The sequence below is a fragment of the Eubalaena glacialis genome, chromosome 11 (genome assembly GCF_028564815.1).
Source record: "Eubalaena glacialis isolate mEubGla1 chromosome 11, mEubGla1.1.hap2.+ XY, whole genome shotgun sequence".
NCBI classification, from domain to species: Eukaryota; Metazoa; Chordata; class Mammalia; order Artiodactyla; family Balaenidae; genus Eubalaena; species Eubalaena glacialis.
In genome coordinates this window covers 116,720,003-116,736,749 of record NC_083726.1, presented here as the reverse complement: position 1 = coordinate 116,736,749, position 16,747 = coordinate 116,720,003, and the positions used below count along the sequence as shown (strand labels likewise).

Here is a 16,747-nt window from a genome sequence, read left to right as displayed (position 1 = left end):
CACAACTACTGAGCCTGAGCTCTAGAGCCCATGTCCCACAACTACTGAAGCCCATGCACCCTAGAGCCCGTGCTCCACAACAAGAGAAGCCACCGCAATGAGAAGCCCGCACCACAACGAAAGCAGCCCCCACTCATTGCAACTACAGAAAGCCACGCACAGCAATGAAGAACCAACGCAGCTAAAAATAAATAAATAAAATAAATCTATTAAAAAAAAAAAAAAAGATGTTCAACATCATTAGCTACTAGGGAAATGCAAATTAAAACCACAATGAGGTACCACTGCACACCACCAGTATAGCTATAATAAAAAACATGGACAATAGTAAGTTTGGCAAAGATGAAGAGAAACTGGAACCCTCATACACTGCTGGTGGGAATGGTACAGCCACTTTAGAAGACAGCTTGGTAGTTTCTTACAAAGCTAAACATACTCTAACCATACAATCTAGCAATCATGCTCCTTGATATTACCCAAATGAGTTGAAAACTTATATCTACATAAAAACCTGCACATGAATGTTTATAACAGCTTTATATATAATTGCCAAAACTTGAAAGTAACCAAGATGTTCTTCAATAGGAGAATGGATAAAAAAACTATGGTACATCCATACAATGATATATTATTCAGCAATAAAAAGAAATGAGCTACCACAGTGAGATACCACTTCACACCCATTAGGATGATTGTTACAAAAAAAGCAGGAAACAACAAGCATTGGTGAGGGTGTGGAGTAATTGGAACCCCCGTGCATTGCTGATTGGAATGTAAAATGATGCAGCTACTGTGGGAAAAAAAGGATGGCACGTCCTCAAAAAAATTAAACATAGAATGACCCACCAATTCTACACCTGGGTATATGCCCAAAAGAATTGAAAGCAGAGACTCAAACAGATTATTTGTACACAAATGTTTATAACAGCATTGTTCACAATAGTCGACAGGTAGAAATAATCCAATATCCATCAGTAGACGAACAGATAAACAAAATGTGCTTATGCATACAATGTAATATGATGCAGCATTAAAAAGGAGTAAAATTCTGAAACAGGCTACAACATGGATGAACCTTAAAGACATTATACTAAGCAAAATAAGCCAGACGCAAAAGAACAAATATTGTGCGATTCCACTCAAATGAGATTCATAGAGACAGAAAGTAGAATAGTGTTTGCCTAGGGAGGGAGAGGAGGGGAGAATAGGGGGTTAGTGCTTAACGGCTGAACGAATAACAAGCCAGCATCACGACATGTATTTGACAGTCACATTACTAATTAACAGACATGAACTTACTCTCTTTCCTAACCTAAGAAATGTCTTACTAAATCCCTATTAATGACTACAACATCAAGGTGCTCTATATTAAAAGATGCAAAGGTGAACAGAACAAGTTATTATTTGGCATCATATACCTGCTGCAAGTCAGCAGGACTTCTACTAGTGAGAATATATAATCTTGAACATATTCAACAAACTAACACAGTCTGAAAGAGCTGACAACTTCTGGAAAAGTTCAGAGTTAACTATTTATGGAAAAGTCTGTACCCAGCACATGACTCACTTAGGAAAAAATGAAAGACATTTAACGTGACAGAAGTCTTGAGTCATGAATAGGGTCACCTCCTTTAGCCTCTTCTTTTCACACCTATTGCTTCATGAATTTGAAACCAAACCCTAACCACATTGCACCAATGCATGCTACAGCAGGCCCTATTTATAACAGCATGGCATAGAAGGGAGTTCTACATCACATTTTAGATAACAAATCGGACAGCAAAGCAGCAAAGACAGCAAGTAGAACCTAATTTTTCCTTCAAAGAAGTTAGCATACACATTTGTGTTTATGTATTGACATAATACTCTGTACTTAGGCTTAAGGAAACAATACAAGGGTAACAACCAAATTTCAAAAACAAAACAAAAACTTCAAAGCAGGTAAACTCCTCAGATCCTACAATGTTCAGGTAGAAAAAAATTCTATGCTCAAGCAAGGGGGAAAAAGTTGATCAACACAGGCTTATGTAATTGCTTAAGGTCCTTACAAACTTAATAATCACAGGGGTTGAAAAGGCCTGGTTTTTTGTGAGCATGAAGTCTGTTACAGTTAAGAAATATCATAAATAAGTGGAATTTGGGTAGATGGGGAAGTACTTTATGTATTAGGGTGACCAACTCACCCAGTTTGCCCAGGATTTTCCAGTTTTACCCACTCCCGGGCAAACTGGACAGCTAGTCACCCTAATGTGTAAATATGGGAGATATGTTAATTAGGACAGGGTAGTCTATGCTGCAGTGATAAATAAAGCCAGCAATTTCAGCAACTTGACCCAAAGGTCCATCCCTTCCTTGTGCTCCATATCTAACCCGGGAAATTGGAGGTAAGGAAACTGTGTCATACAGTCACTCAGCAACCCTGCCTGATGGTGGTCCTGCCCTACTACAACTATGCCCTTAGGAACATACATCCCCCTTAAATCCACAAGGCAAGGGAAAAAGAATGGGGAGGAGGCATACTGGCTCTTAAATGCCACAGCCTACAAGTGCCACAAACCCCATGCACTCACATTTCACTGGCTAGGACTAGTCATATGGCCCTGCCTAAATGCAGTTTCCCAGGGGCCCGGGAAGGAGACAAGAACAGACAGGGGAAGCAGCAGGAACCACTACCAGAGAAGCCTACTATTCTAGAGTAGCTCAGCTCAAGGGGAAAAATACAGATAGGAATAAGCATAGCTCGTTTACAGTCCAAGGCAACGACAGACATGAGACACAACAGGTAACAGGATCAGGAAAACCAGCGAAAGTCTCTTTTGTAGAACAGCCTGAGGGAAAAGGGAGGAACTGTGGGTTCTCCATGTAAGAGGCAACTCAATCTGCTCGTAGCATGCAAAACACACGATGGAGAAAACATGAAATGAAGGAGAAAAATCAGGAGACATTTGCAGTACTTTGAGGCAGGACCTGAAGGATAATGGGAGAATCATCACAAAATTGGAACAGTTGATAACAGTTGACAAAGAGGGAAGGAAGCAGAGATAAGAGTTAAAGGATGACCCCTGTGTTTCAAGCCTGGATAGCAGGTGGTACCCTTAACAAATCACTGTAAGAACAGGGGCTAGCTTAGAGAGGAAGATAAAAAACTGAGTTCTAGACCTGTGTGTCTAATAATATTACAGCCACTAGCCACACGCAGCTTTTTAAGTTTAAATAAAAATTAAATAAAATTAAAAATTCAGTTCCTCAGTTGCACTAGTCATATTTCAAGCATTCACATGTGACTTGTGACCGTAATACTGAAAAGAGCAGATACAGAACATTTTCATCACTGCATAAAGTTCTATTAAATAGTGTTTTTCTAGACCTATCAGGCTATAACTAGTAGGGGAAGGTTTTAGAAATGTAAATGAAGCTAGAACTGGAAAGAAAATCTGCAGGCTAACAGATTACCTTTACCAGCAAACACTGGTGAACATCCTAAATATCCTACAGTAGGAGACTGTAGATATCTATTTATTGATGTGGACAGATGTTCAAGTATATTGTTAATTTTTTTAATGTTACAAAATGGCATGTACATGATCTCATTTTTGTAAACCATAAATTCAAGTTTATATGTCTCTATAAAAATGGGAAAATGTTAATATTTCATAATTTCAGTTACTGGATTATAGGATTTTTTCTTTCACTTTTTTACTTTTCTAAATACTTTCAAATACATATATATAACTTACATAATTAAAAAGAATTATTTTAGTAAAAAAAGAAATATGATTAAAGGAAACGGATTTGGGCTTAATATCAAAAAAGAACAGGGACTTCCCTGGTGGTGCAGTGGTTAAGAATCCGCCTGCCAATGCAGGGGACACGGGTTCGATCCCTGGTCCAGGAAGATTCCACATGCCACGGAGCAACTAAGCCCGTGTGCCACAACTACTGAGCCCACATGCCACAACTACTGACTCCCGCGCGGCTAGAGCCCATGCTCCGCGACAAGAGAAGCCACCGCAATGAGACGCCCGTGCACCACAACCAAGAGTAGCCCCTGCTCGCTGCAACCAGAGAAAGCCTGTGCGCAGCAACGAAGAACCAACGCAGTCAAAAATAAAAAAACAAAAACAAAAACACAGCATTTAGTTTTGTGCATAAATAGACTGAGCTCCTCAATAATAATGAGAAAATCAATGTTCATTCTGCACTGTCACTGGGGGTTAGCAAATGAGGGCCCATCAGCCAAACCTGCCCCCTGCATATTTTTACACAGCCCACAAGCTAAAAATGGTTTTTACGTCTTTACATGCCTGAAAAAAGGGCAAGATTAGTACTTCGTGACATATAAAAATCACAGAAAATTCCGTGCCTGTAAATAAAGCGTAACTGAGCCACGCTCACCCAGCCGTGCGTTCCCCACGCTGCTCCAGCGACAGTGGAGACGAGCCGCCCACAGAGCCCGCGCGGCAGGGACACGGCAGGGACACGAGGGCACTGCCGCACCCCCAGCCTCACTGCACCTGTGCACGAGCACACGCCAACACAAGAACAGAGCTGGACTCGGGACGTCGCGCTCCTCAGACACAGGGGAGCACAGATCATCCTGTCACCACACGAGATGGCACAGTACCGGGTGGCCTGGCTGTGCGGAAGGAGCACGACGCGCACCACTGTCACCAGGCTGAAAGCGCTCATCACCGGATTCCCAACTCACAGGACAGAGTCCATCAGAAAAACCAGAACATTTTAAATGGAACATCTCATCACAAATTTCCTTGTGAAATAAGCAATGAAAACGAGGCCACAACCGAAGTTCCTAAGGGGCTCCACTGTTAGCCAAGCAAGGAAATTGTGTTCGACTGCAGCAGCTGAAGAAATGTGTCCAGAAAAAACAAAAGTTGAATACTATTAGTCTTCTGAAGAGAACAGCTGCTCCGTGAGTTGAGGACACTGAGAACAACATCAACAATTAACTGAAATACAAGGCAACGACTCTCAGGGGCCTTCCTCGGCCCCGACACACGCCTGAGACTCAGCGGTTACCCGTTCTAGGGGCAGCGCCGCGCCGGAACCGACTCAAGGAGCCGCCACAGCCTGCAGAGAGCAACCACACACAGGGACACCTGCAAAGAAACCGTGGCAATGCGGAATCACCACACCCCGAAGCGGAATCCGCAAGCTGCGTAACTGATAGTGGCAAAACTGTGAGGAGCAGAAAAAGACGAATTCACAAGAACTGAAGACGTAAGGTGTTTACACCCTACGCTCACTCACTGTACTCCTCAGCAGTACTCCGGAAGATACTTAAATCTATCCTGTATAATGAACCAGGAGTTTCAACAGTGAACTTCACTCGCTGTCATGGACTTAATCATCAGCTTCATGAATTTTTGTCAGAAGTCTAAGCTGGATATCCTGACATACCCTATCACATAGCAGTTCAATGTCTAAAGAGTGGTAGCATTTCATTGCAATTTTCTGAGCTCAAAAGTGACACCAAAGTTTTTCTGAGGAAGAAGAACCGCCCTCAACCACTATTATCAAATGATGAATAGCTCTGGAAACTAACTTTCACTGCAGACTTGAAAATGTTTCTTAATGAACTAAAGCTAAAATCACAAGGCCTGCTGTTTGCCAACCCTGCCCTGGACAATGACCCTAAGAGTCAATGGCACCCCCTTGGACTGAGAAGGCCGTCCTACCCGGGACACACTGACTCCTGGGTCCACTGTTCCCTGGTGTGGGAGTTCATGTCACACAGGTAACAACCCGGAACCTATCCTTATCTTTAGCTACCGCAGCCCGCGAGACGGCAGCCGGCAGCCCTAGGAGGTCAGCAGGTTAGTCTAAATGCCCTTGTGTGGAGTACAAGAGACTGGTCTTGGCCTACATCCTGGATGAACAGGGAGGAGTACGTGTGGCTACCAATACCTTCTGCTGACTTGGATGATTACTACTGGTTACGTGGAACAAGCCACACAAGCTAAGGAAGAAAAACAAGTGATTATCTGAAAGAAGTCCTACTAGTCCCTCTGGGGCTTACTCGCTTGGCTGAACCTGGGGTCCTGAGGTGGATGGCTGAGATCGACACTGCAGAATTATTATCCCCATTACGCTCATTTGGATTCTGTTGATAATAAGCTCAATCCGGTGTTAATGAAACAAAGGAATGGATTTCACTGCACGTAATCTGAGGGGCGGATGGCTGGGAGCGGCAGCCTGCTATGAGCCCCAAGCGTCCCTGTACGTCCTTGCTGAGCACGACAAACTGAAGGCCTAACTGTCCTCCGACCGAGCCCTCTCCACAGCTAGCAGTGAAGACAATCAGGCAGGTCCAACGACCACACGACTGCTCACTCCTCGGGAAAGGGAACTTGACTTGCTTACTGTTTGCTGCAGAAGGCGCTGAGCCCTCGGGACCGGGTTCCTCAGCTGCAGCACGACTCCTGCTTGAAAAGCCACCACGTGGGTTCATGGCATTGCCCTATGGTCCCTGCGGGCAGGGGAACCACTGCCGCCACAGTAACACTCCTGCTGTTTGCTGGGCTAGAGTATTAAACTGTCTTGCTCTAATCCACTGAGTCCTGATGTCTACTTTGGGCACCTATGGAATTAGGAGGTTGAAGTATAAAAACCACATATGTTTCATAAAATTAATTCCCAGAATCTTCCTCCCAAGCTGAAATACTGAAGACATAATCCCTGCCTCAGGGGACCTAACCATTTATGGAGTAAACACTATCAACACAGCTACTCAGCTGGACTCCCAGAAAGTCTATTATGATAGATGCTCACTGAGTCTAAACACCTGAGTCTTAAAACAACAGAATCCAGCATTTTCAGAAGTTATAGTTAGTTCTTAAGACAATGTTTAGGGACTTCCCTGGTGGTCCAGTGGGTAAGACTACACGCTCCCAGTGCGGGGGGCCCAGGTTCAAACCCTAGTCGGGGAACTAGATCCCGCATGCATGCGCAACTAAGAAGCCGGCATGCCACAACTAAAGAGCCCGCATGCTGCAACTAAAGAGCCCGCATGCCGCAACTAAGACCTGGCACAGCCACAAAACACAAAAAAGACAATGTATAAAAACTTAAAAAGATGTGCTACATGGTATGACAACCTATAGAACACGTATTTATTTTACATGGCGAGCTCCTCATAAAAATATTACTCTGATTCAGCAGTTTGACTCTAGACAATTTAGAAAAGTAAATAACTGGGGAAAAGTAAAAAGCAACACATAGAAGCTCTCTTAACTACCCTCCACAAGTGATGTGCTGAGTTACAAGACCCACTGCTGGCTGAGCACATGTGTACGGGGCGTGTGCCTACCAAGAATCAGTTATCGTTCTCCCAGCCTGTTTAGGAAAGTTATACTGGGAATACTGGGACTTCCCTAGCGGTCCAGTGCTTGGGACTCTGTGCTTCCACTGTGGGGGGCACGGGTTCGATCCCTGATCGGGGAACTAAGATCTCACAAGCTGCACAGCACGGCCAAAAAAAAACATTATACTGGTCACTGAAATTCTGTAATTTATTTAAAATCACAGATATCATTGAAAGATGACATGCAAAGAGGCGTGATATTTCTATGAAAGCTAAATTAAATGTTTTGAGAAGTGGCTTTAAAAATACCACATCAAATTGGGTGTGAGAGAAACAACTGTAAAAGATTAGGGGGGAAATCATAAAAATCTAGAATGACTCTTCAAAGAAATTGCTTTACAAGTGTCTTTATTTCTTGCTCCACTTTAAATAAGCATAAATTTAAAACTATAGGTAATAGATATGGAGATACGGTTTATGGTAGAAAGATGACATGGACTTCCAATCAACAGACCCATATTCAAAAACAAAAAAGCCTTGGCTGTATGCCAAAATTGCCATGTACGTTTATTAACATTTTAAGTTAGAATTTCTTATGATAACCTCTTTATTTAGGATACCCTCTTGCCTTGACTTTTTCAATTAAAGCCCTACTACCAGTGTTAGTGACCTGGGTGGCCCGGCGGATAAGACTCCGAGCTACCAATGCAGGGGTCCGGGTTCGATCCCTGATCAGGGAATTAGATCCCACAAGCCGCAACTAAAAGATCCCACACGCACTACGAAGACCACGCGTGCCACAACTAAGACCCAGCGCAGCCAAATAAATAAATAAATAAATATTTTTAAAAATTTAAAAACAGGGGGTGGTGCTCTATGGTAAACCAAAAACTGTACACAGCAATGCTACTGATGTTTAAGATGATAGAAACACTTAGACATGCAACAATGGAGATAAAATACACAAACACGCAAACATGTTTTAAAATAAAACAGTGAAAAAAATCGCAAATAACTGATTACAACTATTTGAAAACTATGTGCATACTGATTAATATCAGAGGACAACAGAAAGTAAAATAGCTGCTGTGTGAGTTTGGTGAAATAATCAATATTTGGTATCACATTTTCTTTTATGAGTTTTTAAAGCCATTTTGAAGTAATTTTGTTTAAACAGCAACCTATCTCAGGGTACTTAAAATATGATTTGAAGTTTAAAAACAGAACACACCCACTAGTTACATGTCAGCATTTCAATGAACTTTCTTAGGACATCTTTGGTCATCCCTCCTGCTAGAAGGGTACTGGAGCCCATCATTTCTCAATCTCAACACTACCCTTTTTTTACAAATTTTATTTATTTTTAAAATTTTATTATTTATTTTTCATCTTTATTGGAGTATAATTGCTTTACAATGGTGTGTTAGTTTCTGCTTTATAACAAAGTGAATCAGCTTTACATATACATATATCCCCATATCTCCTCCCTCTTGCGTCTCCCTCCCACCCTCCCTATCCCACCCCTCTAGGTCACAAAGCACCGAGCTGATCTCCCTGTGCTATGTGGCTGCTTCCGACTAGCCATCCATTTTACATTTGGTAGTGTATATAAGTCAGTGCTACTCTCTCACTTCGTCCCAGCTTACCCTTCCCCCTCCCCATGTCCTCAAGTCCATTCTCTACGTCTATGTCTTTATTTCTGTCCTGCCCCTAGGTTCATCAGAACCCATGTTTTTTTTTTTTAGATTCCATATATATGTGTTAGCATATGGTATTTGTTCTTCTCTTTCTGACTTACTTCACTCTGTATGACAGACTCTAGGTCCATCCACCCCACTACAAATAACTCAATTTTGTTTCGTTTTATGGCTGAGGAATATTCCATTGTATATATGTGCCACACCTTTATCCATTCATCTGTCAATGGACACTTAGGTTGCTTCCATGTGCTGGCTATTGTAAATAGTGCTGCAATGAACATTGTGGTACATGACTCTTTTTGAATTATGGTTTTCTCCAGGTGTATGCCCAGTAGTGGGATTGCTGGGTCATATGGTAGTTCTGTTTTTAGTTTTTTAAGGAACCTCCATACTCTTCTCCCTAGTGGCTGTATCAATTTACATTCCCACCAACAGTGCAAGAGGGTTCCCTTTTCTCCACACCCTCTCCAGCATTTATTGTTTGTAGATTTTTTGATGATGGTCATTCTGACTGGCGTGAGGTGATACCTCACTGTAGTTTTGATTTGCATTTCTCGAATGATTAGTGATGTTGAGCATCCTTTCATGTTTGTTGGCAATCTGTATATCTTCTTTGGAGAAATGTCTATTTAGGTCTTCTGCCCAGTTTTGGATTGGATTGTTTGGTTTTTTGATATCTAGCTGCATGAGTTCCTTGTATATTTTGGAGATTAATCCTTTGTCTGTTGCTTCGTTTGCAAAGATTTTCTCCCATTCTGAGGGTTGTCTTTTGGTCTTGTTTATGGTTTCCTTTGCTGTGCAAAAGCTTTTAAGTTTCATTAGGTCCCCTTTGTTTATTTTTGTTTTTGTTTCCATTTCTCTAGGAGATGGGTCAAAAAGGATCTTGCTGTGATTTATGCCATAGAGTGTTCTGCCTGTTTTCCTCTAAGAGTTTTATAGTGTCTGGTCTTACACTTAGGTCTTTAATCCATTTTGAGTTTATTTTTGTGTATCGTGTTAGGGAATGTTCTAATTTCATTGTTTTACATGCATCTGCCCAGTTTTCCAAGCACCACTTACTGAAGAGGCTGTCTTTTCTCCATTGTATATCCTTGCCTCCTTTATCAAAGATAAGGTGACCATATGTGCATGGGTTTATCTCTGGGCTTTCTATCCTGTTCTATTGATCTATATTTGTTTCTGTGCCAGCACCATACTGTCTTGATTACTGTAGCTTTGTACTATAGTCTGAAGTCTGGGAGCCTGATTCCTCCAGCTCCGTTTTTCTTTCTCAAGATTGCTTTGGCTATTCAGAGTCTTTTCTGTTTCCCAATTGGGCAATTTTTTGTTCTAGTTCTGTGAAAAATGCCATTGGTAGTTTGATAGGGATTGCACTGAATCTGTAGACTGCTTTGGGTAGTATAGTCATTTTCACAATGCTGATTCTTCCAATCCAAGAACATGGTATATCTCTCCATCTGTTTGTATCATCTTTAATTTCTTTCAACAGTGCCTTATGGTTTTCTGCATACAAGTCTTTTGTCCCCTTAGGTAGTTTTATTCCTAGGTATTTTATTCTTTTTGTTGCAGTGGTAAATGGGAGTGTTTCCTTAATTTCTCTTTCAGATTTTTCATCATTAGTGTATAGGGATGCGAGAGATTTCTGTGCATTAATTTTGTACCCTGCTACTTTACCAAATTCATTGATTAGCTCTAGTAGTTTTCTGGTAGCATATTTAGGATTCTCTATGTACAGTATCATATCATCTGCAGACAGTGACAGTTTTACTTGTTCTTTTCCGATTTGGATTCCTTTTTCTTTTTCTTCTCTGATTTCTGTGGCTAAAACTTCCAAAACTATGTTAAATAATAGTGGTGAGAGTGGGCAACCTTAGCAACCTTGTCTTGTTCCTGATCTTAGAGGAAACGGTTTCAGTTTTTCACCATTGAGAACGATGTTGGCTGTGGGTGTGTCATACATGGCCTTTATTATGTTGAGGTAGGTTCCCTCTATGCCTATTTTCTGGAGAGTTTTTATCATAAATGGGTGTTGAATTTTGTCAAAAGCTTTTTCTGCATCTTTTTCTGATCATATCGTTTTTATCCTTCAATTTTTAATATGGTGTATCCCACTGATTGATTTGCATATATTGAAGAATCCTTGCATTCCTGGGATAAACTCCACTTGATCATGGTGTATGATCCTTTTAATGTGCTGTTGGATTCTGTTTGCTAGTATTTTGTTGAGGACTTTTGCATCTATGTTCATCAGAGATTCTGGCCTGTAGTTTTCTTTTTTTGTGTCATCTTTGTCTGGTTTTGGTATCAGGGTGATGGTGGCCTTGTAAAATGAGTTTGGGAGTGTTCCTCCATCTGCTATATTTAGGAAGAGTTTGAGAAGGATAGGTGTTAGCTCTTCTCTGAATGTCTGATAGAATTCGCCTGTGAAGCCATCTGGTCCTGGGCTTTTCTTTGATGGAAGATTTTAAATCACAGTTTCAATTTCAGTGCTTGTGATTCGTCTGTTTATATTTTCTATTTCTTCCTGGTTCAGTCTCAGAAGGTTGTGCTTTTCTAAGAATTTGTCCACTTCTTCCAAGTTGCCCATTTTATTGGCATATAGTTGCTTGTAGTAATCTCTCATGATCCTCTGTATTGCTGCAGTGTCAGTTGTTACTTCTCCTTTTTCATTTCTAATTCTCTTGAATTGAGTCTTCTCCCTTTGTTTCTTGATAAGTCTGGCTAATGCTTTATCAATTTTGTTTATCTTCTCATAGAACGAGCTTTTAGTTTTATTGCTCTTTGCTATTGCTTCCTTCATTTCTTTTTCATTTATTTATGATCTGATTTTTATGATTTCTTTCCTTCTGCTTTGTTTTTGTTGTTGTTGTTCTTCTTTCTCTAATTGCTTTAGGTGTAAGGTTAGGTTGTTTATTTAAGATTTTTCTTATTTCTTGAGATAGGATTGTATTGCTATAAACTTCCCTCTTAGAACTGCTTTCGCTGCATCCCATAGGTTTTGGGTAGTTGTGTTTTCATTGTCATTTGTTTCTAGGTATTTTTCTGATTTCCTCTTTGATTTCTTCAGTGATCTCTTGGTTATTTAGCAGTGTATTGTTTAGCCTCTGTGTGTTTGTATTTTTTACAGTTTTTTTCCTGTAACTGATATCTACTCTCATAGCGTTGTGGTTGGAAAAGATCTTGATACGATTTCAGCTTTCTTAAATTTACCAAGGCTTGATCTGTGACCCAAGATATGGTCTATCCTGGAGAATGTTCCATGAGCACTTGAGAAGAAAGTGTATTCTGTTGTTTTTGGATGGAATGTCCTATAAATATCAATTAAGTCCATCTTGTTTAATGTGTCATTTAAAGTTTGTGTCTCCTTATTTATTTTCATTTTGGATGATCTGTCCATTGGTGAAAGTGGGGTGTTAAAGTCCCCTACTATTATCGTGTTATTGTCTATTTCCCCCTTTATGGCTGTTAGCATTTGCCTTATGTATTGAGGTGCTCCTGTATTGGGTGCAAAAATATTTACAATTGTTAAATCTTCTTCTTGGATTGATCCCTTGATCATTTGTAGTGTCCTTCTTTGTCTCTTGTAATAGTCTTTATTTTAAAGTCTATTTTGTCTGACATGAGAATTACTACTCCAGCTTTCTTTTGATTTCCATTTGCATGGAGTATCTTATTTTTTCCATCCCCTCACTTTCAGTCTGTATGTGTCCCTAGGTCTGAAGTGGGTCTCTTGTAGACAGCTTATATACGGGTCTTGTTTTTATATCCATTCAGCCAGTCTATGTCTTTTGGTTGGAGCATTTAATCCATTTACATTTAAAGTAATTATCAACATGTATGTTCCTATTACCATTTTCTTAATTGTTTTGGGTTTTTTTTTTTTAATTAATTTATTTATTTTATTTATGGCTGTGTTGGGTCTTCGTTTCTGTGCGAGGGCTTTCTCTAGCTGTGGCAAGCGGAGGCCACTCTTCATCGCGGTGCGCGGGCCTCTCACTATTGCGGCCTCTCTTGTTGCGGAGCACAGGCTCCAGATGCGCAGGCTCAGTAATTGTGGCTCACGGGCCCAGCTGCTCCACAGCATGTGGGATCTTCCCAGACCAGGGCTCGAACCCGTGTCCCTTGCATTGGCAGGCAGATTCTCAACCACTGCGCCACCAGGGAAGCCCCTGGGTTTGTTTTTATAGGTCTTTTCCTTCTCTTGTTTTTCCTGCCTAGAGAAGTTCCTTTTGCATTTGTTGTAAAGCTGGTTTGGTGGTGCTGAATTCTCTTAACTTTTGCTTATCTGTAAAGGTTTTAATTTCTCCATTGAATCTGAATGAGATCCTTCCTGGGTAGAGTAATCTTGGTTGTAGGTCTTTCCCTTTCATCACTTTAAATATGTCCCGCCGCTCCCTTCTGGCTTACAGAGTTTCTACTGAAAGATCAGCTGTTAACCTTATGGGGATTCCCTCGTATGTTACTTGTTGCTTTTCCTTTGCTGCTTTTAATACTTTTTCTTTGTATTTAATTTTTGATAGCTTGATTAATATGTGTCTCCGTGTGTTTCTCTTTGGATTTATCCTGTATGGTACTCTTTGTGCTTCCTGGACTTGACTATGTCCTTTCCCACGTTAGGGAAGTTTTCAACTATAATCTCTTCAAATATTTTCTCAGACCCTTTCTTTTTCTCTTCTTCTTCTGGGACCCCTATAATTCGAATGTTGGTGTGTCTAATGTTGTCCCAGAGATCTCTGAGAATGTCCTCAATTGTTTTCACTCTTTTTTCTTTATTCTGCTCCCTGGCAGTTATTTCCACCATCTTATCTTCCAGCTCACTTATCTGTTCTTCTGTCTCAATTATTCTGTTATTGATTCCTTCTAGAGTATTTTTAATTTCAGTAATTGTGTTGTTCATCACTGTTTGTTTGCTCTTTAGTTCTTCTAGATCCTTGTTAAATTTTTCTTGTATTTTCTGCATTCTGTTTCTGAGATTTTGGATCATCTTTACTATCATTACTCTGAATTATTTTTCAGGTAGGTTGCCTAGTTCGTCTTCATTTATTTGGTTTTGTAGATTTTTAGCCTTGCTCCTTCGTCTGTAACATATTTTTTTGTCATTTCATTTTTGTTTTTGACGATTGGTGCTGTATTCCTGTCTTACTGGTTGTTTGGCCTGAGACATCCAGCACTGGAGTTTGCAGGCAGTTGGATAGAGCTGGGTCTTGGTGCTGAGATGAGGACCTCCAGGAGGCCTCACTCCGACTGATATTCCCTGGGGTCTGAGGTTCTCTGTTAGTCCAGCGGTTTGGACTCGGAGCTCCCACCACAGGAGCTTGGGCCTGATATCTGGCCTGGGAACCAAGATCCTACAAGTTGCATGGCGCAAAAAAAAAAAAAAAAAAAAAGAAAAAAAATGGAAGAAAGACAAAAAGGAGCGGTACAATATCAAAAAATAAAAAACAAAATAAAATTAGTACGATAAAAAATGTATTAGGAAAAATAAAACTATAATTGAAACAACTGCAATAAGGTAAAATAAAACCACAGCAGAAAAAAGAAAGAAAAAAAAAGTGCCTTGGCCTTGGGGAGGGAGTTTAGGCGGGGCGTGGAACTTAGGCAGGGCTGGGGTTTAGGGTGGGGCGGGACTTAGGCCGGTGGGGGGGTGATGTTTGAGCATGGGGCGGGGCCTAGGCAGGGCGACCTTAAGTGTGGGGCAGCGCTTCTGCTTAGGACCTGCCCAGAAGGGGAGCGGCAGCATGTGGAAAGGAGGGCCTCTGGAGTGTGGGGTTCTGGAGTCTGGAAGTAGGGCCCTGAGTGAGCGTGTGTGGGTGGGGCTTAGGCCCAGCACATTGGAAGGGGTCTCGGAGGGGTCTCCGAGTGTAGAGGTGGGGCCCTGGCTGGGGGTGCAGGGGCGGGGCTTGGGCTCTGCACGGCAGGAGGGAGGCTCCGAGGGCAGAGGATTAGGCCGGGAGCCCAACAGGATCCCCGGTGCCTGAGTGGACAGGGAAAGCGCTGGCCCCGTTCCCGTCCGTTCCTTCGCGGCCCTCCCCCACCATCTCCCCCAGGGTCTCCCCAGTCGCCACTGGACCCCTAACCGTGGGTGGGTCCCGCTGGGTGTAGGAACTCCTCCCCTCCCCCAGCCGCCCCCAGGGGTGCCGGTCCCAGAGGTCCGGCCTTTACTTTTGCTCCCCCTTCCCTCCCTCCCACTCCCTCAGGACCTGCGTGGCTGGAGGGGGCCTCGGTGGGCAGAGGATCAGGCCAGGGATCTCAGCAGGCTCCCGGGGGTCCAAGTGGACAGGGGAAACCTGGCCACACCCCCTTTTGATCCTCTGCCCTCCCAATGGTTCCCCAATTTCCCCCTTCAGGCGTGGGATCGCTTCCTCTCCCCCAGCCGCCCCTCAGGGGCTTCTGTCCCATCCGGCCTCCACTTCTCCTTCCCCTTCACTCCCCCTACGCCCACGTCCTCCCCGGTCGCTGGGGGTTCCTCCTGTCCCCTTAGGTGTCCGTGGTCCCCCACTGGTGCCTGGTAGGTGCCCTAGTTGTGAGGAGACGCTAATTCCGCGTCGTCCTAGTACCAACACTACCCTTTCTTGAGTTAAAACAGCAGCAGATAAATAAGAACTACCTCCATGGCTGCAGTAAAAATCTATGGATAAGAATATTTAAGATGATGATGTTGCATCTTAATGAAGATTAATTCAGCCTCTAGTAACTGTTTTAAGCTTCGTTTGGCAAATTATTTAAAGAAGGATATATACAACTTCGCAATACAAAGAACTGTGCTAAAAACTCTCTAAGTCTGATAGACTGTTTACATCTAATATCCCTATTACTATATATAAAATAAACAACAAGGACCTACTGTATAGCACAGGAAACTCTACTCCATATTTTGTGATAACCTATAAGATAAAAGAATCTGAAAAAATATATGTATGTATACATATAACTGAATCACTTTGCTGTACACCTGAAACACAAGATTGTAAATCAACTATACTTCAATTAAAAAAGAAACCCTGATATCCTTGAAAAAAGGTAATCTGAGGAACTTAATGTGTTATAAACTTGAAAAATAATTATATAATTCTAATCTATGGCTTGTTAAGTATGAAATCTCTAAAGGCAGATGGGTTTGTTTATTTACATGTACTCAGTACATTTTTCCCTGTACCAATGGCAATCATTTAAAATATGGAGCTCTTGGGAATTCCCTGGCGGTCCAGTGGTTAGGATTCCATGCTTCCACTGCAGGGGCCATGGGTTCGATCCCTGGTCAGGGAACTAAGATCCCACAAGCCACATGGTACGGCCAAAAAATAAATAAATAAAACAAAATATCGAGCTCTTAAAAAACGTTAAAAGTCATGCTTCTGGGAATGGATGAGGGGATGGGAAGGGATGGAGTGGCTCTTATTCTTTAAGAGCCTATTAGTATTATTCAATCTTATAACCAGAGCTATAAGTTACTTAGATACATATAACTTTGTACACATGAAGTAATTATTACTACTTAATACAACCACCACAAGCCAAAGATAATACCTTGGGGTGAGGAAAGATGTTGCTCCTGCAGCTTCTCCAGAGAGAGTAGTCCCAAGTAGCTGAGGACAACATACTTTGTTTCATAGTGAAATCCTAGAGGCACAGTAGTAGAGGACGCCATGGGGTCGGCTGGCAGAGCTCCGGAAAGGTCTACTTACAGATGTGTAAAACCTAAAAACATAAAAGTATTTTTTCAGTT

General features: G+C 41.8%; 1 protein-coding gene across 3 annotated transcripts in view; it reads right to left on the bottom strand.

The window, feature by feature from the left end:
- BCL2L13 (BCL2 like 13) overlaps positions 1-16,747 on the bottom strand; it is a 60,918-nt gene that overhangs the window by 34,261 nt on the left and 9,910 nt on the right. For all 3 annotated transcript variants that reach the window (XM_061206104.1, XM_061206101.1, XM_061206102.1), the window contains exon 2: positions 16,549-16,719. In XM_061206104.1, the coding sequence (XP_061062087.1) occupies positions 16,549-16,669 (121 nt within the window). In that variant the 5' untranslated portion in view covers positions 16,670-16,719. The remainder of the gene's footprint in view (positions 1-16,548; positions 16,720-16,747) is intronic.